At 55.1% G+C, this 25,362-nt stretch overlaps 1 protein-coding gene across 3 annotated transcripts in view; it reads right to left on the bottom strand.

Moving 5' to 3' along the window:
- Window positions 1–854: 854 nt before the first annotated feature.
- Window positions 855–25,362, bottom strand: part of USP40 (ubiquitin specific peptidase 40) — a 56,169-nt gene continuing 31,661 nt past the window's right edge. Inside the window, exons 16-31 of one of the 3 annotated variants that reach the window (XM_012727925.1) lie at window positions 24,109–24,229; window positions 22,883–22,940; window positions 17,675–17,728; window positions 16,892–16,980; window positions 15,743–15,829; window positions 13,972–14,008; window positions 12,716–12,780; window positions 11,495–11,569; window positions 10,721–10,847; window positions 9,498–9,592; window positions 8,187–8,305; window positions 6,305–6,370; window positions 5,005–5,215; window positions 4,808–4,903; window positions 2,685–2,782; window positions 855–1,577 (exon numbers count right to left, since the gene is read on the bottom strand). In XM_012727925.1, coding sequence (XP_012583379.1) covers window positions 1,466–1,577; window positions 2,685–2,782; window positions 4,808–4,903; window positions 5,005–5,215; window positions 6,305–6,370; window positions 8,187–8,305; window positions 9,498–9,592; window positions 10,721–10,847; window positions 11,495–11,569; window positions 12,716–12,780; window positions 13,972–14,008; window positions 15,743–15,829; window positions 16,892–16,980; window positions 17,675–17,728; window positions 22,883–22,940; window positions 24,109–24,229 — 1,510 coding nt within the window. In that variant the 3' untranslated portion in view covers window positions 855–1,465. Of the gene's footprint in view, window positions 1,578–2,684; window positions 2,783–4,807; window positions 4,923–5,004; window positions 5,216–6,304; window positions 6,371–8,186; window positions 8,306–9,497; window positions 9,593–10,720; window positions 10,848–11,494; window positions 11,570–12,715; window positions 12,781–13,971; window positions 14,009–15,742; window positions 15,830–16,891; window positions 16,981–17,674; window positions 17,729–18,239; window positions 19,231–22,882; window positions 22,941–24,108; window positions 24,230–25,362 lie in introns of those variants that run through there. The other 2 variants (XR_001145667.1, XM_012727934.1) reach the window with 2 other exon arrangements.

The following is a 25,362-nucleotide window of genomic DNA, read 5'->3' as shown; positions in this document are numbered from 1 at the left end:
GGTGCTGCCCTCGGGGGGCGCCCGGCATTCACAGCTCTTCGGGCAGGCGCCGTCTTCAGTTGGTCCCCGGGACGCGGGAGCGGGCTGGCACGGCCCCGCCCTCCCGAGTCGCCCCTCCAGCAGCGCACACCGGTGGGGACGGGTTGCTGCTCCGTCACAGCCTCCAGCCCCAGGAGTGTGTGTGAGGGGCCTGCGGCGGCCGTTGCGCGCTGCAGGGTAGCTGCCGCGTGTGAAGCCCCGGCCTCGGCGGCCTGTCCACGGACCCCAGCTGGGCCCCTCTGCAGAGGCCTAGGAAGAGGCACCGAGTCACTGCCGCCCCCACCGCAGGCAGACGCGGGTTTCTGGAAGCTGCCGTGCGGCTCCGTCTCCCGGGAAGGGAAGAAGCCAGTCCCTTGGCTGCCACCAGCGCTTCCCCACGAGCGAACTTACCTGAGCCTAGGCCGACCGGCGCCACTGCCACAGCAGCCCTGCTCTTCGGCCTCAAGCACGCGGGAGGCGCCCGCGCAGCCGGCAGGGGCACAGGGCGAGCGGGAGGCAGGCGGCCACTGGCCTCTGCATGGCGCCCGTCAGGGACCTCCAGCGAGGGCTCCGGCGTCCCGAAGGCCCAGCGGCTGTTTCTGACCTGGCACCGCACCCGCTTGTGCAGCCTGAGCCGAGGGAAAGGGTCAGGGCAGCTCAGCTCCAGCTGTCCGCACAGCGGCCTCGGGCGCAGCGGCACACGCCTGCCCGTCTCGGCGCGTGGGGGCTGCGGGCGGCTGGGAGCCTCCGTGGGGGCTCTGCGTGTCTTAGGAGCCCCGCTCCCGCCGAGGGAGCTGCAGAAAGTGACTCGCTCGCCACAAAGACCAATTCACGCTTTTAATAGTCACCAACAGAGCGGAAAGGAAAGTTTAATTCCTTCTCCTCCCCCACCTCACTAAGGCCACGCGGGACGGTCACCGCAACCCCCCACCTCCCCCGGCAGCGGAAGGTTTGCACAGACCCGGGTGTGGGCCCCACGCCCAGCTGCCACCTGGCTCCCCTCGCCGTCCACCTGTCGGCAGCCCCGGCTCCAGGGTCTGCGTGGGGGAGGGGGACTGGCATGAGGCTGGCGCGGACCCTGTGTCCCGGAGGGCCTGGCCCTGTTCTGCGTCCATGCAGGGCCGTGGCCAACAGGCCAAAGCAGCCAGCAACTTCAGCAGGGAGGAGGCGCGTCAAGGGCCAGGACATGCTGCCTCGTCCAGGCCTGTGGTGGGCGCAGGACCACGCCTCCTGGTGAGGGCTGCGGGTGGCTCGAGGCACACGTGGTGGCACCCGTGAGTGTGCCTGGCGATGCACGTGCCGGCCTGAGGTGGGTCAGCCGCTGCTCACGACAAAGCCGGGCGTCGGTGAGCAGAAGCCACAAACCTGCTGGCATGGTGCCAACTGGAAAGTCATGCCAGGGGCGGGCCTTGGGCTGCTGTGCCCGAGGGTGCCCCCGGCGGCCTTGCTATCTGAAGCTCCCAACGTGGATGGAAAGAGAAGCTTCTGGTCCCCGGGGCTGGGCAGTCATCTCTGCTCCAGAGAACACATCACTGCTTTGTTCACGGCCGGCTTCCTGGCTGCGGGAGACACAGGCTGTTACTATCGTGGACACAGGTTGGGGTGCAGGACGACTCCAAAATTCACCCCAGTTTTTGGCATCAGGTTAGCTCAGGCCTAAAGGGTGTGCCTGCAGTTTGAGGAACCCCGTCCCCCGGCAGGGTGGGCTCTACTCCCGGTCTACATGGGGGATCAGACCCGGTGGCCAGTCTGCGGGGGAGCATCCCCCACTTTTCTGATCAAGTGGAACATTCAAAGGAGAGCCTTGGGGACCCCACCACCCACTGTGCTCCCAGCCACCTTAATGCAGCCTGTCTTCGCGACTCTTCTGCCCCCCCAAAACTCACTGTGCAGCAGCCAGAGTGATCATTTAGAAACGCAACTGAGTCTGCCTCGCTCCCTGTGAACCGCCAGTGGCCTCTAACTGACCACACTTCCACTCTGACCTGGGCTGTGGCCTCGAGGACCTGCTCCTCCTCTGTGGGCCTCACTGCACTACCTGCACTCGTCAGCAGAGGGCACCTTCCCGCTGCCATTACCCCGCACCCGACGGTCACCTAGGTCAGCTAGGCGTGGAGGCGGCAGGTGCTCAGGCGGCTGGGTTTCTTCACAGCTGCTGTGGTGACTCGGGTAAGAAGTGAAACCCAAGAGGAGACGGGTGGGTGAGGGAGGACCACCATGTGCCTCGGGTGGGGCCTGGACCATGGGTTTCAGTGGGATGTTCCAGTAGATTCTGGTAGGCTTAGGTGGCCTGAAGCCCAGGGGAGGGAGAGAGCACAGCCTGAGGAGGGCCCACCCAGCCTGGCAGCCCCAGGCAACTCAGGAGGTGGAAGTGGCTGGTGGGGGCAGCGGTGGGTGGGGAGCACCTGACCTGAGGGTGCTGGTCTCTGAACAAAAACACCTAGAAAGTGGGAGCGGCTGCATGTGGGCAGAAAGGAGGGAAGACAGGCCCAGCGCGGAGGTTGGACGGGGAGTCGGGGTGCCCAGGGAGCATAGGCAGGGTTGCTCGAAAGTGCGGGGGAATGTGGGGTGCAGAGCAGCCAGCACAGCCTGACGTGGCTCTTCCGGGGGGGCCTTCCCCGCCTGGAGGTCAGGTGGGCCATGGGGGAGTCAGGACCCCACAGTACCTTCTCTTTCTCTCCAGAGCGAGCTGTTTCTGCCTCTCTCTGCCGAGGTCATCGCTGACTGTGCTGAAGTCGTCGTCGTCGTCGTCCAGCAGGAGATTCTACACAGCAAAGGAACGAGTAAGCGGCCTGGGCGGATGTCCGCCCACGTTTCAGGAGGTGCGTGCGGTGTTACTGACGAGAACGGCGCTGACAACAGCTGCGGGGATCGCGGAGAGGCTGGACGAGGGCGTGGGCCGTGCAGGCCCAACATGGCGTCAGGGAGAGGGTGGGCAGGCTCCCTGCCCCATGGTGGCACCAGCCACTGCAATTCTGAGAACTTCCTCTACGCAGGGTTTTGGGTGCCAACGCCCAGTTCCTGGCTCCCTGGGGCTCGCAGCCGAGAATCAGCATTTTCCATATACACTGGCCTGGCCCCTGGGCTGTCCGCGGCAGCTCTCGGCGGGCAGGCTGACTGATGCCCGCACGCAGATGCGGAGCGGGGGTGGCGTCAGAGCAGGACAGACGTGGGCTGCCGGCCCACCTGGGACCCTGGCACCACTCAGCATGGACTGTGTCCCAGTGACGCCTGCGCCAGCCCTGGCAGACTGCGGCCCTGCGGCCTTCCCGCCCAGGCCGCGCGCTGCCGTGCACGGTGCGTGAAGCGCCCCCACACTGTGTGCGACACTTCAGGACACCATCACAGGGCAGGCGAGCCGGCTCCCGGTGTCCCCAAGCCAGGCGCCTGGCGTGTGCACGTTCGCCTGCACCACTGCCCCGGACACGCGCGAGTACGCGGCCGAGGCGCTGCTAGGACGCAGCTGTGACCCCCCTGCACGCCCGTCTCTTCCTGTGGGGTCACTGCCTTGAGAGACCAGCCGCTGCTCTCACCTACTCGGACAAAACCCCCGTTCGCTCCGTCTTTCTCGTGCTGGTAGCTCGTGTTCTCTTTTAAATGCCAATTTCTACTCCCACCCTTCTCTCTGTAGTTTTTATTTTAGAAGTCCAGTGCTCACCCCTAAGTCTTGTTGAGCAGAGGCTGCTGATTTATGGGCCTTGGAGCTCATGTGAATTTGGAGGCCATTTTCAGTGTTTCCTCCCGTAATACTCTTTCCGGGCCTCCGCCACAACCTCATTTGTCCACGGCCCCAAAGCTGCAGCTGCGCCCGGCCTTGGCCAGCCAAGTGGCCTCGTTCTCTCCAGCCCGAGCCCTTCCTCGCGGACCCAGGTGGGCTTTCTCTGGCCTGACTGCAGGTGCAGACCTGGGGAGACCTGGCGTGGCCCCGGCCTTGCTGTGTCCCTGCTGGCCCGTGACTCGATGTGGATCGGGTAGACTGCGAGCTCTTCCCAGGCCGCCGTCTCCCCACACCACACCTCACACTTCCATCTCGCTGGCTGTTGTTGAGTACAGAGCTGAAGAGAAGTGGGACTAAGAATGCTTGCTCCTTGGTTCAGAAATACAGACTCTTAAATCTAGGTTCAAGCTGTAATCCTGGATATAAAAAACAGCACTGCGCAGTGCCCGCCGGGAACGCAGCCGGCTTGCGGCAGCTTGTGGCACCCCCGACCAGAGGTGAGACGTGGCCAGTGGCAGAGGCACAAAAAGCAGAAATAAAACAAAAAACTCCAGTGCCTACCTGTGGTTTGGAAAAGGCACAGAGGGGCACCCCACCCCCCTGGAAACCGGCGGCAGCACAGTGGAGACTGCAGCAGTGTTTCCTTAAAATCAGACCCCAAATCGGACCCTCCCTGGGGGCGCAGCAGGTTACAGCGCAGCATTGAGAAGCTAAAGCCGCTTCAGCATGAGTTCGATCCCCGCCTGCCCCGGAGGTGACCACATGGCGCGGCAGACCTCTCCTCAGCAGTGTACCTCGTCGATCTGCCTGTTCTGCTCCCCGCTCTGTCTCTGGGGAAGCCTCTCACTGCCCCCGCACCTCTGGCCTGTACCCCAGTTCTGTATGCAGAAATAAATCTTAAAAAAAAATTAAAGATATACCACTGAGACTCAGTGAAGCTCAAAGTAATTTTTTTTCTAAACAATTTACGTAGCTTTGTCTTAAAGGTAACTTGAAGACCTGTAAAACCTCTAGCCCCACCTGAGCCTGGAGTGTCACCGAAAGCAGTCCATCCGTCGCTGAACAGCTTACCTTGATGCCAATGGTATCTCCATCTTTCAGGTAATAAGGTGCCCCTTGCAAATTATCTTGCTTTTTCTTCTTTTTTCTCTTGGCAATCTGTTGACTCTACAGAAAAATCAAGCATCTTGGATCAAGAAAACTCAACTTTAAATTCTACTCGCTCAGCCAGCGAGGCCGGACTTCTCTAGGAAGCCCCACGACTTTACCCAGCTAGAGACTGGAAGCCACTCGAACTTCTCAGGGAAGTATTTGGCAATTGCAGTTTTCTCCACAGGAAGAGAGTAGAAGTCGGCGACTTGCTGCCTCAGGGAGCCGGCAGTCCAGCCGCGCGCCGTGTCCCACGCCAAGTCCAGGGCCAGGGAGTAGGCCCTCTCGCCGGGGACGCGCACCTGTGTCCGCAGCAGCACGTCCTGGGGGCTGCACAGAGACAAAGGGCGGGCGGCGGTGAGGGCGCACGGCACCGGCACCCTTCACGTCTGGGTCTGCTCCAGCCAGGGGTGGGGGTCCCCTGGAGGCCGAGCTGCACTGGGGAGGGGGGCGGGGGGCCGCTGAGCAGACTTCCTAAGACAGGCTGGTGTGAGAGCGAGGAACTGTGAGAAAAGGCAATTTCAGTTTCAAGAACTGCCGGCGGTACCAGCGAAACGTGAGGCTCGATGGGAAGGGACGGGCGGGCGCGCCTCCGGAGTGCCAGCAGCTCCCCAGGCAGGGAGGAAAGGTCCTGGGAGGGGGGCAGAGAGCGGCCTAGAGGCGGGAGAGGCTCTGGGAGGCAGAGGAGAAACAGACGCCTTAGGGTAGTGAGAGGAACTGCTTCCCTGCTGGTGCTTTTACCCAGAGGGCGATACAGCAGGCGGGGAGCAGGAGCGGGCGTGCACAGGCCGTGCACAGGCCGAAGCCGGGTGGGTCAGGTGTGGTCAGGACAGCGCAGGGTGAGCAAGAGGCGCCCTTCAGAGGGGCTGGGTGAGAGGAAGCTGGGCAACAAGCCTGCCAGGGGTGCCAGCGCGGCTGTTTCCTGCGAGCGCTTCCTGCGGGAGAAGCCTCGCCCCAAGCCCCTCGCGAGAAAGGCGCAGGGGCACCATGAACTGGTTGTCAGGACAGCGGCCGCCTGTGTGCCCCGGGGACGCGCCTCTCGCACTGGCCCCTAAGCACCAGCAGCACCTGACAGCAGCGTGCTGGGCTGGGGACAGCATCGCGGAGAAAGCCCGGAGTGCTTCTGGGGGCAGGTGAGGGGGCTCAGAATGTGACATCACAGGCTGACGGCGAGGAGGACGGCAGCTTGTCTTTGGTGACAATGACCGACGGATTTTTCTACAGCTGGCACAATAATGCCGGCCACGGCGCAGGTTCCAGGCCGTGGCGTGGACAAAGCACCTGCTCTCCCGAGGCTTCTGCGTTCTAGCGGCGCAGGCGGAGGGGACAGTGAGTGTGTCACCAACGGGCCCGCGTGGGTCAGGCGGGCACGAGCTGACGTGGGACTTCCGGGAAAATCCTTCGTGCAGTGCATCTTACCTCAGGTTCTCTTCCTCCCGCAGGAGCTCCAAGCAGACCTCAGTCTTCCTTCCCAGCTTATATTCTCTGAAGACAAATGAACAAAATACTGTTGACGAACACCCCACTTGCTTTTTGGTAACATTCAGTGGACTACTTTTAAGCTTTCTTAAGCGAAGAGTACGCGGCTAAAGAGCACTCCAATCTGAGAGAACACGGGGAACAGTTTCAGCCAATGACCTACACACCACCTGGCACACACAGATTCCTAGAACGTATACTCCGCGAGGCGGAGTCACTGACAGGAGACCAGACCTGGCCTGCGGCACCTGCCCCGGATGGACAGGGCGGGCCCGGGTCTTCAGAGATCGCAGAGGGCAGCTCCTGCCTGCCTCCTGGGGCAGTGTCACCTCGCGTGAAAACCAGGCGAGATGAAGAACGAGAATCTCCCGATGGCCACAGACGCAAAAATCCTCAACAAGACGTCAGCACGGAGTTCGGTAATTCCTTACAGGGGCCACGATGCAACGGTGGGTCAGCGCCTGGCGAACAGCCGGTGACAAGCCACAGCCACAGAACAGCGGGTGGCACTCACACGGCGATCCGAAGGCGCAGAAAGCTGGGCGGAACTTGACCTCCTTTCATGACAGAAGCCCCTCAGCAGACCAGCAGAGGAAACGCGTTCACCGCGTGGGGCTGCAATGAGCGCCCAGCGACAGCCTGCTGGTGTGAGCACTGACTCGCCCTCCGGCGCGCCCAGTGACTGGGCACAGCACTGGGTGGAAATCAAAGGCATCAAATCAGGAAGCAGAAAAATTACAGTAAAGAGGATGCGGTGACTGGCCGGACCACGGCCCGTGCTCCTCAGCGAGAGCTGCAGCACAGCGCAGCTCCTGTCAGCCTCAACGGCGTTTGTCACAGTGGGGGGAGGGGAGCAGGGCTGTGGAGGTGGGTGTTGTGCGCTGGCCATCTGCAGATGTCCCCCGCCTGCTCCCAAACACACCACTATGGGTCTCAACAGCCTCTCGCCAGAGAACCAACCTGGAAAGGACGTGGCCCAGAGGGAGCCACTGCACTGTGGGAAATGTAAACGGTCACTGGAGAACAATGTGAAAGGTCTTCAAAACTTAGATTATGGAAGCACCCCACAACGCTCGCCCGGTGCTGGGCAGATACCTGAGGTAAATGAAATAATTATCTCAAAGAGCTGCCGTCCTTGTTCACAGTGGCCTTTTCCATAGGTACAGGGCCTGGAAACCTCCGTACTCACGGAGGTTGTGTGAGGGAGACACTTGCACTCTGCCACATCCTGTCGCTGCGATGACACGGGTGGGCCCTGACTGCACTCGTGCCGCGTGACGTCAGAGAAAGACATACTGTGTAACGTCACCTGTATGTGGGATCTGAAAGGTACCAGGGTGCTGGTTTTTGGGGCCTGGAGGGACAAGGGAGGGGTTGAGAGAGTGGCAGCTTCCAAGCCACAGACGCTGAGGCTCTATAGAGCAGCAGCTGTCGTCCTGGACACTGGGCCAGACACCCAACACTGCTAGGTCTGGAACGCTCTCGCCACAAGAAAGAAACGGTAACTCCCGCCATGCTGGTGACCCCCGTTCTGCAGTGTGTGGTGTGGTGGCAGGAGGCCTCAGTTACAGTGTTGCAAGTCGCCTGTGTCCAAATCAAGCTAGAGAAAAGCTCTCTAAAATTTCATTCGCTGTCTTGAGCACAGTCAAAAATGAAGCCACCTTGGTGCTACTATGGAAAAGTGACACTGTCCCAGAATCTGGCCAGGACAGAAGCACCACCAAGGAATGGGTTTCCTACTTCTGTCTTCCCCACAAGGCCACTTCCCTACCTCCAGGTGGGGTACAGTCAAGGGAAGCCGGGTGTCCGACAAGGAACCTACTTGAGCTGCTGCTGGTTGGCACGCAAGAGCCTGCCGGGCCGCTTACTCTCCACCGTCCAGGCCCTGAGGAGTGCTGGGGACAGGATGGCAGAGTCCCAGAAGGAGGGCAAGGTCAAGGCCTAGAAGAGAAACAGACATTTCTCCAGGGGTCTGAAAACGCACTCTGACACACCCCTAAGGGAAGAAGGAAGCGCTACGTAGTGACTGCTGAGGGAAGAGAACCCAAACCTGTCAGAGCCCCGGGACTAGCTCCTCGGGGGCGTCAACCGAGTCACTCTCGCCTTCCTCCCTACGGAAGTGCGCTCGAGGAGTAAGTGAATTTCCTGCTTTCAAGTCGGACTCAAAAGGTGCCTTTTAATGTTAGCATTTCCTTCTGGGGCGCTAACTCGTGAGGGAGTCCCGCTCCCGGAAGGCGGAGACTGCTCCAACCAGGGCTCGTTCTCTACTCTGACTGGCGCAAAGAGCTCGGCAGTGTTTGCTCTGCCAATGAAATGACTCCGGTTTTGAAATATTTCAGATCTCCCGATCCTGCTGTGAGGCTCTAATTCTGTGAGGCAGATAGCTGCTTCTGTTTACGTGACAGTCTGTGGAATGGCCAATGTTCGTCTATGTGGTACCTAAACTAGCACAGCTATTTTTAGCTTTCAGTCCAATATAAAGGAGAAAAAAAGCATCTTCCCACTCATGGGCAATGACTTCCTCAAGAAAAGCCAACCGTCACTTCACGGTGAGGCCAGCCAGTGTCAGGACTGCCCCTGTGACGTGCTCGCGGTTCCCCTCTAAGAGGAAGAAGGGATGGTCACTTCCGTCCAACCGCAGTCAGACGCCTCTTCAGCCCCTTCTTCCCATCTGGACAGAAACTGCTTTTCTATAACGGGACACAGGGGCGTGGCGTGTCTGGGTTAGCCTGACACGAGGGCCGATGCCCCCACCCTGGAAATGGCTCACATGTCTTTTAACTGACGACACAAAGCACATGAATCACAATGATACAAAAACAATGCAAATAAAGAAGTGGATGCTTTACAGATGCCTCAGTAAGTCACGCTTCTCTAAAGAAATCAAAATGAACATAAGCCGCTGAGGACGCATCGGACGGAGCACAGCATGCCTGTGGGCGGCGCCGCAGGACGGACGCCAGGCTCCGGCCGTGTGCGCGCTGCCTGTGGGTACTCACCACTGGACATGGCATATAACAAATGCCATATCAGAACAGACTGTAGTTGAGGGAAAAGGAAATAGAGAACATGTTAATATCTCACTGGAAGAAGCTAGATCACCACCAAGGTTTGCTGCAGGAAGAAGTCTGACCTGGGACTTGAGCTCCGCCAAGGTGGCGTCTTCCGAGATCTCGACGTCACCCAGGTAGTGGAGGGGCACTTCCGCCTGCAGGGCACCCGGAGCACCTGCAGAGCACAGCAGCAGGCGTGTGGTGGGCGCCTGGGCGAGCTCACCTGGCCTCTGAAGCGCGCGCACACGGCGAGACCGCAAACAGGGTAGCGCCACCGGAGACGCCTGGGATCCGAGTCCCTGAGTCAGTGGCTCCTGACTCCGAACTCAGCAGTTTCACTCCTTTTCGCTTAAGTGTCTCCTTCCACCACAGGGCACAGCCCCGACGCTTCGTAAGAGTCAGCGACAAGCCCTTCAGGGCCGTCTCTGTCCTGAGGATGCGCCACGCCGAACGGCGCTGTGAGAAAGCCCACGGTGAACATTCCCCAGCCATGCCCTGATCTGGTGAGTGGGCTGCCCAGAGGCAGCTTCTCCATTATTTTTTGGGGAATAACAAGGACTCTCAGGCTTTCGGGGTGCACACCAAACTCATGTTCGATTAACAGATCCCTTTTTGGAATTAGCGAACATATCTAACACTCTCCAGCAAAGATGACTGCCGGTTTCACAACTCCTTCAACAAGAAAAATGTTCTGACATGTAATCCAATTGCAGACAGTAAATAGGTGAGAGTCTGATTTAAAACCTCAGTACTGAGTAAGCACTCCAAGGCACTAAACAAAACTAAGTAATTTAGGCGAAGCCTGAGGAAGAGAAAAGATGCAGCGGGCCCTATGGCCACCTGCTATCACCAGCCCCCGTTAGTCAGGAAGACCCACGCCTGCTCTGGCAGCAGCGGCGGCACCATCTCCAGGGGGACGTGCCCGCGGCGAGTGTCCTGCGGCCACAGCGGGTGCTGGGGCTGCATGGGAGAGGACGCTGCATGCAGCAGCGTCTCTCTACTCTGTGCCTCTCCTCAGAAGTCAGGGAGGCGGCCAGCCCTGGAAGCAGTGCCTTGGCTGTGGGGCGCCTGCCCTGCGCTGGCCGGGCCCCAGGGGACCTGAAGGGACGGCAGGCTAACGGTTCCTTGAATACTAAGGACACTAGTGACAGAACTCCCTAGGCTCCCTGGCCCCTCATCGCCTGCTGCACCACCCTGAGTGACGCCACCGCCACCCTCATGCTCCCGGTACCCGTGCAGCCTCCCGGAGCAGCAGGGCCCCGGCCTCTTTGGATGGCAGCCAACGGACCGGCTCTCGCCTCACCTTGGGTGGAAGCAGCTCTCCAGTCCCCTCCTTGAGCAGGGGGACAGTGCACGTGGTCCTGACGGCTCGTCCAGGGACTCGAGAGCCCCAGAGGCTGGTACCACCAGATGGGCACCTTCAGGAAACCCTGGAGAGCAAAGCACACACGTGACGAACTTGACTTCCGTGTAAGAAAACCTCTCTCAATGCAGTGCTTTTCCTTTCCAGGTGCCACACTAACTGCCACGCACTGCACTTGTTTCCTGTCTTTACCACCAGTCGCGAGACGCCTGGCCTCGATGGGAGCACCTCAGGGGCAGAAAAGCAGAAACAAGTGTGCGCCGGCGTAGGCACGAACGTCCCAGGCGCTCAGAGCTCACCACGCAGCTCCGCGGAACTTCACAAAGCAGCAACCTGCTGACGTGCCTCCCAGGGCCGCAAATCAGCCCGTTTCTTTCAACATTACTTGACTTCATTCAGTTTTACTAATGTAAAATTATTAACTAAAAGAAAGTTGCGGAAAAACCCGTTAATAGATCTATTAAGTTTTCTGGTTAGGTTAAAAAACTAAACACAAAAAAGTAGGAAATTTGATTGTATACATAGTTGGTTTTTAATTTTGTTTAAAAATATTTTAGGGAGGAAATCCGTAAATTGTTAAATGTGGTAGCTGTTTCACTGGAGGATTTTAGACGACTTTGCTACTCTTTTTATGATCGTATTTCCCATAATGAGAATGCATCATCTTTGTAGCCAGAAAACAGGAATCATTCTGAAACGTGTAAATAATCTTACCCGAGGAAGAAGTTTGCCTTCAATTAAAAGCAAAGTGTCTCCAGAGCATATCATAAGCTCTTTCAGTGTTGTATCCTGGAAACACAGAAATTCCTTTTTGTCACTTCTGATGTCTGGAAAGAACAATCTGGAAAGAACAATCTTGCGTTTGTAGCCCTGTACTTGCACCCCTTCAAGCAACAGAGGAATAGGCAGCAGATGCTGGCTAGGAAGTGGCTATAGTAGCGTGCGTACGTTTATCGTTACGCACGTGTGAACGATGCGGAAGGGCCTGTAAATACCATGAGATCAGAGGACAGAGACATGGACACACTAGGGGAGGGGGCCTGGGAGAGCGGGAAGAGGCCTCCCTCGTGGCAAGTGCAGAGTGCCGGGGTCAGGACCCAGCCGCTTGTTCTGGGGAGAGGAGAGCTGGCCTGGAGGGTGGTCACGGGACAGAGCGCCGCAGAGGCGCGCACAGCTGCTTTGAATGGCGAGGCCACGAGCTGGCTGCCGCATGGACGGCAAACTGAGTAGGGCGCTGGACCTGGGGGGCCCACTGGGTAAAGGGGAGCAGAGGCCCAAAGGAGGCCAGCAGCATGGCTGGTCGGGGGGGCTGGAAAAGCGACAGCCCTTTACCAGCTGAGAGTAAACTGGAGGCTGAAAGGTAAGCGGTGAGACTGGTAAATCACACTTCGGTCTGGAAGGGGAAAATCGAGGAGGCAGACTCGGCACACTGAGTGTGCCCTTAGGTGAGTTACTTGACAGCAGCCTGGGAATCAGTGAAGAAAGTGTGGAAGCATCTGGCTAGACACCGTCTGTCCTGAGCAGTGGAGTCCGCTGCCCGCCCGGCAGCCAGGTTCCTCTCGCGGCAGTGCGAGGCTGGGGCCCAGCTGCCGGACACACAGGCGCCGACACTGACGGGACCTAGGCCACAACGCCCACATCTCAAATCTCAGAACGGGTCTCCAGAGCCTGCACTGATTCAAGGTCATGTCTGCTGAAGTTCCTGCCTCCCAATGTGTTACTGTCCTGTGCACCACGAGGACCGGACACAGGTCAGGCACACGCCCGCTCCCGGCCACCCTTTAGCAAAACTTCAGCAAGGCGAAAGTGAAAGCACGCGAGGACTGGCTTTCCATCCCCAGAATGAGCTGCTCTAGAGTTTACTCAGCCTAGTGAGCACCCTGGATGAAAACACAGATGCAGTATTTGAGGGCTGAAAGGCAGAAACGCCCTTACCTCCTCACGTAACGGCTCCCCGGCTTCATAGCACCAGTCCGTTTTCCGCAGATGCCACGCGTCTCCTGTGGAGGAATCAAACCAATGGAGAAACTCAGAAAACTGTGTGTTCTAAGACTTTATCAAGAATGTCCTTTCTAGATAAATGAATAGCAAATGGGACTTGATTTAATAATTTAACGTTAAATTACATGTCCAGAATATGAAGAAAGTAAGTTGTTTCTCAGTGTGGTTAATTTGCTCTGTATTCCACCGGTAAATGCATGCTGGTGAATAAAAGCGATGCTGCTGTTGTGATATTGGTTACGCCTTCACTGTTCACAGCAACACGTTTCTGGAATGGCATTTTAATGACATTCTAGTGATAGAGTAGGAAGAGAAGTGCTTTGAGGGGGTGAGGGAGCTGGAGGGGGCCGAAGGGAGGAGAGCTGATTGTTAAGCCTGGATTGTTAAAAAAGAAACCCAGCCAACGCTGTGGACAGTGACTCCCGCTAGCCAGAGGCACAGCCCAGGCCGTGGCCCCTGCAGCCCCGTCCCAGCCCTCCTCTTCCCTCCTCTTTGCCAGCCGCTTCTGTGGCTCTAGAGGCAAGTACGGGCGAGCAGCATTTACCCTGAGGGACTCTGCCTACCCCAACGCCAGCCAGGCAAAGGCGAGCACTGAGACTTCACAGCATGCTGGCTGGGAGGGGCCTGGTCCTGAAACTGGCGGAGCCACGGAGCCCTTCTCAGCCTCCGTCCTGTGGCCTGCCAGAGGGGGACGGGCGGTCCCCGACTCGGAAGACTGTCATGCAAAGTGACAGTCGCTCAAAGACTGCCTGGTCCCACAGCAGACACCCCGCCCCACTCCAGGAAGTGAGAGCAGAGCAGGCACGAGAGCAGGTGGCTGGTGCCGCCTGGTGCCCACGGACACCCCTGCCCAAGGCGCCCCAACCTCCACCTGGGAGCAGCCTGAAACACTCGGTGCCCCATTGCAATCAGTGAGGTGAAGAGATAGTCAGCGAGAGAGCTGGGTGACCAGGGTCAGGCCTTCCTCTTAAGAACCTGTGCTGGACCCTACCGAGGCTCTCTACCCACTGGCGGGCTGATCTGCTAGTTTCTCAGCGCACACAAGAAGCCAGAGAATTCATCACGTAAGAACAGAAATGTAAAGCAGAAACTGGAGAGGGAACTGCAGAGAGAGAGAGAGAGAGAACAGCCAGAGGGCAAACAGGCACTTCAGGGAGTGGCCTTGCGTGCCCTGGGGGGCCTCGCCTTACCTGGCAGGCCAGCTTTCTCCAGCATTGTCTTTAAACACTGCAAAAAAGGAATGGCTATCATCAGCTTTGCTTCTACAGAGTGAGAAAGGCCCCTTGGGCCTGGGCCTGCTATAGTCACTTAGGCAGAAGGGCTTGTTGGGCACTGGCCAGAGGCCCTGCAGGACTGCTAGGGGCAGTGAGGAGCCGGAGCCCAGCAAAGGCCTCAAGTGAGAATACAGACACTGTGCTCCTTTGAAAGGTTTTATGGTTTCTTTTCTATGAAATTAAAAAACACATAGGTTAAAAGCCAAAGAAAAACTGAGCATGTTTACAGCATGCAATGAAGGGTTAAACATTTAGAAAATGTTTCGCCATGTAAAGTCTCCAGCGCCCACACACAGGCCAGTCTGTGCGAGTCCCGTCACCCCGCCAGACCCCTGCTCCCCCCTGCGCCCTGCTCTGCTCTTGAGAGGCAATGCCCAGATGTCACATCGCTCACTCAGTCCTCAGCGCCAAAAGATAAACATTCCTCAAAAATCCAGTAATTCCTTAAGAATAAGTATGCGGCAGTGTTCAGACTTTCTGCCTCCTTTTCTCTCCAAGCCCCTGGCCTACAGGGAGTTTACACCTGGGGCCTGTTGCCAGCCTGTCCTTGTACCTGGAACTCACCCTAGGCTTGGTGAGGCGCAGGGCCGCCTCCTGGTGTCTGTGTTGGCAAGAAGGGCGAGGCCTGTTTGGAACTTTTTGAACGCCTGGGGTTTGCTCTTTTTTTGAGTTTCTAAGTTTTGCAGGTTCATCACCTAACTCTCTTAACTAGATCTCGGCAGTTAGGAGATGAGAAACTGCTGGTCAAAATTCATTTCATTAGCTGGAGTGTCTACCTGAAGGCCTGCTCCTTCGGTTGCTCTGCATCTGTGATGTAGAGGGAGAAGAAGACAGGTGCTTGCTCTTCCCTCACCCTCCAGAGGTAACCACTGGTTCCGTGAGACTGGAGAGCCTGCTGGCTTTGTGCATCGTCACAGTCATCCCCTCTGAGGGCCACCTGTCCTCTCTGAGCAGCCCGATCAGGGCCCCTGGCCTTCTGCAGCCTCACGCCTTTCCATTACGACAGGATCTCCAGGCTCGCCTCCATCTCCTGACCCGGATGTTGACCCTGCTATTCCCACAAGTCCTGGTTCCTTCCGGCAGGAAGTGGTATTTGGAGACTACCCTCTGGGCTTGGCTCACTGCCACCAGTTTGGTCACGGTTTCCGAGCTATTTTAGGGGACAGAGCTGGAAAAAGAGTTTTTAAGAAAAAACACACTGAGTTCATTCTCACTCTTCACAGCCAGGCACAGGTATGTCTGGCCCCCACGCACTGGCTCTCCACGTCCCACAAGTCTGAGTCCAGTTCTCCGTGACAGTGTCGTCATGTGACTGTAGAGCACATTCACGGACATTCGTGCCTGGCATGTGTGTGACAATGTGTGTAGATAAAGCAAAGCTCCAGGAGGATTTAGGCCAGGATGCTGGTATTGGTGGGACGGGGATGAGGGTCTTTCATTCTTTTAATCAGAACCTAAATTTCTATAATCAGGTATTACTCGTAATCAGATGAGAATCTGATTTGAAAAATTCTAGTTGGGTCACTAAATTTGAAGCTCTCCAAGCTACTGCTTTAATGAATATATAACATTCCTTAAGATATACTTGGGAGCCCTCACCTTCGGGCCTCACGCCCCTAACGCAAGTTACCACTGCTCTCCAAACACACCAGGCCTACCACGCCTGCTCCAAAGTGAAATTACTCACCTCTCTCACAGATATAGTTTCTTCTACTATGACCTCTCTCTCTGCCCCAGGCTGGACGTCACTCCCCACGGCAAAAAACAGGAACAGCTGAGACCAAGAAGGAAGTAAATGCAATTTAATGTGAACTTCAACAAGATTCTATAAATGTATCACTTACTGCCAGAAAGGGAAAGCCAATGGCCCATGAAACTAGTAAAAATCTTAAGTTATGAAAAAACGAGACTATGTTGGGTGATGTTACAATTCAAACAATGATCTCGGCTACCCAGACACGTAGCGGCCTCCTCGCCAGGGCTCTTCCCCAGGGAAGCATCTCTGCCTCGCGCTCCGCCCTCTACTGCGCTGCGATCTCCATCTTTCTCGGTCAAAGGGGTTTGCGTTACCTACACTGTTGGAGTTGAGGATATTTTTCCTGTCATCGGCTGCAAACTTTTTCTGTCCCAGGACCACACCCCGCAACTCCCAAGACCTCACAGGAAAAACGTCTGCTCTCCCTGGCCTGGCTCTCCTGACATGCCCCTGCTCAGCCTGGTACATGCTGCTACCTTGTCGGGTTCAGGGTAGGAGCAGGGTCAAGGGGAGGTGGCTGGGAAAGCAGTGTAGTGGATCAAGGCCCTTGGGGAACCTGAGGACCCCCACTCAGAGCACGAAAGGCAGGAGCCCCACTGTAACCTTTGGGCTAGGGTAAGCGTTTGTTAAACAGGTCGGACTTATGTTGAAGGAAGTAAATCCTGCTAAAGGCAGCTGTTGTGAGACAATTATATCACTGCGGAGAGCAATTAGGTCCCAAACCCACACATGGTCTTAGTTAAACCTGTGTCCCTGGGGGTTACTCCTACTTTTATGGACAGCCTCACCTTTGGCCTTGAGTAAAGGGTGGGCGCACAGCAGAACTCATGAAGTGTGGTGGCTAAAACTGGCAGCTACTCAACTGTAACATCCCCCTCAACTGTAACATGTTCACAGAAGAACCTTACATATAGTGCTTTAACATGTATTTTTTTTTTTACGCAGACACAGAGAACTACATGGATGTCATCCTCAAATAAAATAAACCACTTAAGGAAAAAGAGCTCTCAAGAAAGCCAGCACTGCTGTGGCCAGTGACCGACTTGGAGGGCTGTGCTCACCCATGTGACCTGCTGTTACCTGAGTGGACGTCGGGGCCCTCCCAGGACACAGACCCAGTGAGCTCCCCATCTTCAGTTCTGCCTCCTTCAAAGTATAGTTGTCTGGCACTGTAAAGAATTTTGATAACATGATGAATGTTATCAGCTCCCCTCTAATGCCAAAACCAGTCTTTTTTGATATCAAAAAAACATTAACGAGCTACACGTCATACAAAAGACAAATATATAGGAAGTTTCTAGACCTAGAATATATTCTTGTTAGCTGTACAACAGGGGCAAGAAATGAGACAGCAATGAATGCTCCAGGTCCATACTTAATAAAAAATCAGACTTGTTTACATGGATTAAAAGTCAGATAATCCAAATCAATTTGCTGAAGATGTACATGCTGCTTCAAGGTCTAAAGCCGCGAGGACGACTCCCTGCAGCCACTGAGCCCAGTCACAGGGATTGGTCTGCAGACAGGCTGTGTCACAGAGGTGTGAGCCAGCAGCTGGCACAGGAAAATCAGCAAAACAGAACCCTGACAGCCGCACGAGAAAGAGATGGCTGTATCAAAGCCACGACTGAAGTGAGATCGACCCATCGACCCATCGGCTGGGTGTTACGATCTTAAAAAGCAGAAGCCCCTGAATTCTGCGACATGTTTCTGTAACACCGAGAACACAGCTGGATGCTGCTGCGTCCTGTGAGTCAGTTTCTGGGAGGGAAGTTAGGAACCTGGGTCCTGGGGGTCACTGCTGGACAAGGACACCGGCCGGCTGCCGGCGGGGAAGGCGGCCGCACTGCCCCGAAGACCTACCTGGACAAAGCAGCTTCCCGTCTCGGTCAATGGGCCTCAAACAGCTGTCCTCAGCTGTAAGCGGGAAGAAGTGAGTTAGTGCCAAACAGACGGCCAGAGACCTGCCCTGCTGTGCCCGCTAGCAAGAGGCTCCACGAGCAAATCCAAGGAAGCCAACAAAACCCGACCACCGAAAGCAAGCAGAGCACTCCTCATCCTGCTGGCGCGGGGGTGGGAACGCCCTGCGAGGGGCTGCGGGCAAGTCTCATGGGGAGACAATGACAACTGAATTTCGGAAATGGAAGGTTCTGTGACCTTTCAGCATTTCTGTGAAGGCATTTAAAATGGTCACTAATACATGTGAAATTAGAAAATAGTGTATTCACATTGTAATTTAAAATATTAAAAACACTGACTTTTTTTTTACTTTTTAAAAACCATAACCAAGAAGAGCTCCTTTTTCTTTCTTCTTTTATGATTTATTGATGCATACAAGAACTGGGGTACAGGCTGCGGGAGGTGAGAGGACTCCCCAGAGACAGAGTGGGGAGCAAAACAGGCAGACTAACGAAGCACACTGCTGGGGGGATGCCCTGGCCGGGGATCGACCCCGTGCTGCAGTGGCTGCAGACAGCCTCACAGCGCCGGGCTCTAACGCCGCGCCCCCCGGGGGGACTCAGGGCTCCTTTCATGTGGAGTTTTGATGGTGTCACTTCCTCCGGTGCTTCATCCTTTCCGTCAGTCACAGCTGCTTCCCTCACTCGTGTCCTCTGGCTGCACCTCTGGGGGCTCTTGGACACGGCAGGGGCAGTGTCTGGTGCTGAGCGACTTCTCTAACTCTAACATACTTTCGTTTGTTGGCTGCACGCTGACCCGCGCGGGCCAATTCTGATTACTCATTTCTGTGAAACTGCACGTGGGCTTACTGCTGGGGGCAGAGGCGGCCGCACTACACTTTGCTGTCTGTGGGGCAAAGCTGGCACAGAGGGGCAGCGACCCTCACAGACAGGCTTCGAGGGCTGGCCTCGGATGACGCGCTGCGACCTCTGGGGGACGGGCCTGGGAGCTGGGCGAGTCTGCGGCGAGTCCTCGCCGGCCGGCACGCGGGGAGCCAGGGCCAGGCGGCGCTGCTCGGCTCCGGGGCACAGGGCGAGCTGGGCGCGAGGCGCGCACGCGTCGGACCTGGCGGACGCTGCCTGCGTGTGACGCGGCGAGTGGGTTTTCAGGCCATCCCGTGGACTGGGGCTAGTGTGCCCTAGTTCTGGGGATGCAGAGATTCCTAGGTTGGAGGAGGAACACACCAGGGTTTTAGACCAAATGGGACGGGAGGGAGGTGGAACCTGAGGAGGCACAAAAGGCCGGGGCCTGCGCGTGGCGTGGCTTAGACCAGAGCAGTCTCCTTCCGAGCTCCCGAGTTCTGTGTTTACACGCCACGATGTGAAGCTAGCACATGATAGTATCAGAAACTTCTTGAAATGTCCAAAGTTATCCAGCCTAGAAGACGTACTCTGATACTGCCTCCCGGTAGTTTTCGTCTCACTCCACACTGTGTGTCTTCTGTGTCCAGGACCCGCACTCTGGAAGCAGACGGGACAGCAGTGGGCACAGCAGCCTCGTCGAGTGGGAGGTGTGTCCAGCACACGTACACACAGGGAGCCGGTGGGGCACCAAGAGGGAGGTGGTGTGGAGGAGCCGGGCTGTGTGGTCGGGGGTGCACCGGGAAGCCCCGTTTCCCTGAGACCCAGTGGCCCAGTGACGGCGGCGGTGAGTGACAAAGAGGAAAGGCTGAGTCCACAGCCACTGGGCACCAGGAGAGCCGGCGGGGGACGGCTGGAGTGCTGGCCGTCCAGTAGGCACTCAGCGTCAGTCGAACCAGAAGAGCAACCGCGGAGAGGCAGTCAGGCCACGACGGACGTGCAGGGAGTCACGCAGCGGGCAGGCCGGGCGGTGGCAGCAGAGGGCTCATGGCAGCACTGGGGAGACCCTCGCTCTCAGAAGCAGGGTGCGGAGCAGGAGCGCGGACGGGAGACGGTGAGCTAGTCGCCGTAACGGGCCGTGCTTCCAGCAGTCCTCCGGGGGCTGCTGGCTCAGGGCACAGCACGTCCAGCGTTAAGTGCCATTTCGGGGCGTCATACAAACCCTCAGCGCCCCCAGTGAGTGGCCATTTACCTTGAGGGAGGCCTGCCCCCTCCGGTCAGCCTGTGCCACGACAGCTGCGGTTTCCTCCAGAGACCTGAAGTAAGGGCGGGAGGGGCACGGTGCTCGGCTCCAGCCCCCCGGCTCTGGGCACGCTGGCTCCGACATGGCCCCCGTTCGGCACGAGGCGGTGCTGGCTGCCTCTGTGCATGTGTTCAGCTCCCCACCCGCACCCCCTTCTGCTCCTTGCTCCCCATGGGCCACGCGATCACCCCAGCTGGGCGTTTTGGTCTGTGCTTTAGTCTTTTGTGGACGAACGTCTGCAAGAACTGGTGAGTGAGTGCTCAGTGCACGAGCCAGCCAGCCGCCCCGAGGCCTAAAATTTAGTTTTAGTTTTCACACTCAGGACCAGGGTCACACTGAGTTACGTGACTCAAGGCCAAGCCACAGCTCACTTCTCCCAGGCGGCGTGCCAGCCTGCGCCGCCTGGCCACCCTCTTCCCGGGGAAGCCTCTTGGCACCTGTGATGAGTGTAAACTGACGCTGTGTACCAGGATTCTTACTGTGTTCCACTATGAATGTTCTAGGTTCTAAAAACCGCTATTATTGCTGAACTTCTTCTAAAAAGAGGCTTTAAAAGTGTCAAGACTGCAACAATATATAAAAGAAAACAATAATGGCAAGTTTCATGACATCAATGATAAAGATGTTATTAGAGATTTGACCCATATGACAAGAGAAATAAAAAGGAAAAATAAACAGCTGGGATTACACCAAGTTGAAAGGCTTTCACACATTGGAAGAAAAAGACAAGCAGATTAAAAAGGCATCTTCCTGAGGGAGAAGATGGTCGCACATCACACCACAGACAGCAGATCAGTATCTTAAATATACCAAAAACTTACGAGTCCAAAATACAGCCCAATTATAAATGGGCAGAGATGTGAGGAGACAGTTCACCAAAGAGCATACTCGGGGGCCAGATGACAGATGAAATGCTCATCATCCGCTTTAATGGGGGGACTGCAGAGCCACAGTGAGGTGCCATCTCTTACTCACGAAAATGGCAAAGATGGAGAACCCTGGACCTGTCACTCTGTTGGGGGGACAGTCAGCTAGTATGGCCACTGTGGAAAGATCTGGACTTGCTGAAAAAAGAAAAACAGAGGAACTGTAAGGTCGCGCTGGGACCTCGTACAGAGCATGAAGCCACCAACTGAAAAAGTTTATGCTCTACAGTGTTTCCTGTGGCTTTAGTTATAAAAGCCAGGCCTTGGAAACAGCCTCTGTGCCCATGGACAGGGCCCTAGGGTGTAGCCACAGCAGGAACAGCTCAGCCACGAGGAAAGACTGCGAGAATTCCATGTGAAGAGCCAGTCAGAAAGACAAAGCAAAATGCTGGGTATTGCATAGTAAATGACGTGACAACACAACATACTTAAAAAAGCTACTGGGCACTAATAGTGAGGCTTCGGACGCTAAGAGGGAGGTGACGGAGAACAGGCCACAGAAATGTAAGGGATGCTGGGGGGGATGACAATCGCGGGAGAAAGTTTGGGCCGTAGGAGTAGGGCCCAGCGCTGGAATCTGACGGTGGCACCTGTCCGCCCGCTCGCTCAGCCTTCCTCCCACAGGGACGTCACCAGCGCTACGAGGGCGAGGCCCTAGCTAGGCTGGACGCACGTTAATGACGGCAGCCAAGGAGTCTCCACTTGAGCCGCCCCGTCTTGGTCACTACAGCCTCAGAGAAAGTCTTAAAATCAGACAGTGTAACTCTTCCAACTTTGTCTTCCTGCCCCCCACAATTTTTATAGATTACTCTTGTTCTTCCTACTTCTATACAAATGTAAGAATCAACTAATCAATCTCGTAAAAAACAAACCTACTGTGGCTCTGAGTGAGAATATAATGAATGCACAATCAGATTTTGGAAGAATTCGTCTTAACAGCCTGAGAACACGGGCCACCACCCCGTCCACTCATTACCAGGCCCCCCAGGGATTCTTCACAGCAGTGTTTTCTATATACAGGTCTCACACATACTTATCATCCAGTATTTCATGCTATTATAAATACTTTATTAATTTCATATTCTGTTGCCAGAAAAACACCATAAATTTTCCAAGATGACTTTGAGCTCTTACTAAACTCACTTATCAATCCCAGTAGCTCTTGAATAAAAATTGCAAGCTGCTGGTGGGAACGGAAACAGCGCTCCATGCTGGAAGACAGAATGGCAGTTTTTTAGGAAGTTCAGTCTGCCAACCGTCCCGGCAATTCCAACACCAGGTATCTACCCAAGGAAAATGAAAACTATGTCCACATAAAGACTTAACTGTAAATGTCCACAGCAGCACCGATCCCAGAAGCCCAAGGTGGAGACAAGCCCAAACAGCCGTCCCCCAACACGCCACACTGGCGGCCAGCAGTGTGCATCCCTGCTGACTGCTGCCAGTGTGGGAGCAACCGCAGTGAAAGAAACCAGACACCAAAGACAAAGATTTACTGAAAATGTCCAGAAAATAAGTACACAGAGACAGCAGAGTGACTATGAGAGGCCCAGAAAGCAAGAGGGCTTGAGTGATCTTTCTGGAGTAACAGAAAGGCTCTAAAACTGGACTGGGGTGACAGCTGCGTAAATCTCCAGGTTAACAATCACAGGTCACACTGACAGTGGGTGTTCTGAGGCAGGTAAACCAATTTCAGTAGAGCTGTTAACGGAAACCCGATGTTAAGTGCACGCTGCACATCTGGAAGCACTGGCGTGACAGGATTTACGTGCATGCCAAGAGGCAGTGCCCCACAGCGTGCACACCGGGACCTCACCGCCATACACACACCCAGGAGACACGCTGGTTGTGTGTGGGAAGGAGAGAAGGGGTCTGCTGAGGAAGACACGAGGAGGACTTCCATGTTACTTTCAATGTTTCCAACAGAAATGAACAAATGAGAGAATGTTAAATTTGTCCACTTTGGGGTGTGGGGCATGAGCTTTCTCTAAGTTACTATTGCACTCTCCCATTTTTAATTGAAAATCAAAACAAAACTAGATTAAACCAAAAAAAAAAAAAAAAAGCAAACGTAAATGATTACCTATTTCCTTCATTAATTTTAATTCCTCTATGGCTTTAATTCGAATATCAAACACCACCTAAAATAGAGAAATAAACTAATGACCGAGTATAAGTTGATACGTGAATAGGGGAGGAGACAGGAGCGTGTACAGGCAGCTTAAAGGGGCTCTCATTACCTGGCATTCAGCTGTACGACCTACTTGAATACCTTTTTCCATCGCTGAAAATCACTGTCTTTTGCACCAGATTGAAGGCAAAAACTTAATCTTCATAGTTAAATTTTTATCACATGGATGTTAAGTGGAACAGAAAGAACACCCACAGAACACTGAAACAATTTAGCTACAAAGGCAAAAAGTTGACAAACCAGCTATCTCTCTGCCAAAGGGGAAAAACTGGAGGTAAGCCATCTCTTTTAATGAAGAATGATGAATTCAGGGACGACTGGCAAGTCACTATAACAATCATAACCACCCACGTTACCAATCCAAAAGCACTACTTAAATTTATTTCAGAACATTTTTTCTGGCTTTGAAGTTCAGGTCAGAGAGCCTCTAGGGCTGAACGCAGGCAATCAGCGTGACAGTGACGCCAGCGAGGGCCCAGCTGCCAGTGCTCTCTCCTGTGCTCCCAGATGGACGCCCCGGCCCCCAGGGACCGGAAGGCCTCCTGGGCAGGAGTGCTCTGGCCACATTCTGCCCCTCGGCTGCACCCTCACATATGCACACTCTGAGAAATTCTGTTTTTGTGAAAGAAAACATTCCAAGTTTCTTTACGGTTACAGAAACATATCCAACAGATGGAGGCACTACGCAAAGATGCAGACTGCAGCGCTCAAAGAAACCGGTATGGCAGTCCAACGGCGGGCTGAGGTGGGCCCTCTGAAGGGCAGGGAGTTTTATCAAAGCAGTTTCTGCAGAGCACTTTAAGGTAAACTGAAAAACCCCAAACACCACAACACAAAACCAAAGACTAAGAAAGGATTCCTGAAGACAGCATGTTTATCAAAGCCAGACAGGACCTAATGAAATAGCTTAACACCCCCAGTCTAGTTCTAGGCTTTGGACTTTTAAAAGAAAATACATGCCAGTGGTTATAGAGGCAAATAAGCAATAATGTAACACTGAAAATTAAGCTGATTTCTCAAGATTTAGAAATCTGATGAGACAACTGTTCTGAAGGATTCTAAATAAAATTCTGTTAACTGAAAAATTATTAACCAAACTTTAATTATAATTTACTTACTGTGTTAACAGTTGCTGATATTTTAACATGTTTCTCCTCAGAATCTAACTGACATAAGTTTTTCACCTGGAGCCAGTCAGCGTTCATGCTAGTGATCCAGTTCACTTGTTGGGTCAATAAGCTGTAGGGAAAAAGACACCGAAAGAACATGTCTTTACACAGCATTTCCTAGACCAGAAGGGGTCAGAAGATTAAATGTCTCCTTTAGCAGCACTTGAAGCCTGCATGTACTCTTAACGGGACTAAGGGGAAGGCCCCACAGTCTGCTGAGCTGGCTCTGGCAAGGTGCCGCTCCCTTCAGGGGCCGGCAGGCAGCAGACTCCGGGGTCCACACTCACGATCCCAAATGTCCTCAGCTTACACAAATCATTTATGGCCACATTTCTCTAAGGAATTTCTGGAAGTGGACAGTCATTAACATCCCCCAACATCCTGGAATCACTCTAGGGAGCTCTAAGAATACTTCTGCCAAAGCTCCCACAGAATTAGGTTTAGTTCAGTAACTGGACAGCCGCGGACAGTGGGCCAGCATGACACGGCCTGGAAGTGCCACCTCTGCGGGGTAGCCATCATGGCGCTACGTCGGTGTCTGCTCTTCAGTGCAGTGTTGTCTCGTGACGGCGCGGCGGCAGTGTGTCCTGTCCTAACAGAAGGTCCCACATACAGTGGTCAAAGGGCTTGACTTCTAACTCACACAGAATCACTGAACGGATTAGCAGAAGTCTTTTCTGGGAGCCCCCACGACATAATCCTATTCTTTATTTCAGCTCTTCACTCTGGAACTCCACCCCAAGTTTGCAATCCTGAAAATAGCCAGCTGTCGAGCACAAAGGTGAAAAAAGCTGGATCATGATGACAATGATGACAATGTGGTTAAAATGTTTGGCACCACAAGCAACACTCTGCCAGCTCCAAACTCTGAGCCTAACAACTCTCTGCTGTTGTGCTGATGATCACCCCATTTTACACAAGAAACAGTGGGAAAATGGTTGCTTGCTCATAGTTGCACTGTGAGTAAGATGGCTAGAGGTCAGCCCAGCAGGCAGCTCAGAGTCCTGGCCTTACCACTGCACTGCACCACACTGCCTGCATGTAGGGGGGGCCTGACCACGCACTGCCTGCATATGGGGGGGGCCTGACCACGCACTGCCTGCATATGGGGGGGGCCTGACCACGCACTGCCTGCATATAGGGGGGCCTGACCACGCACTGCCTGCATATAGGGGGGGCCTGACCACGCACTGCCTGCATATA

Source organism: Condylura cristata, unplaced genomic scaffold (assembly GCF_000260355.1).
Source record: "Condylura cristata isolate star-nosed mole 26May11 unplaced genomic scaffold, ConCri1.0 scaffold00002, whole genome shotgun sequence".
In the NCBI taxonomy this organism is placed as follows: Eukaryota; Metazoa; Chordata; class Mammalia; order Eulipotyphla; family Talpidae; genus Condylura; species Condylura cristata.
Note: the sequence above shows the minus strand (reverse complement) of the source record. Positions and strands in the feature narration are given on the sequence as shown.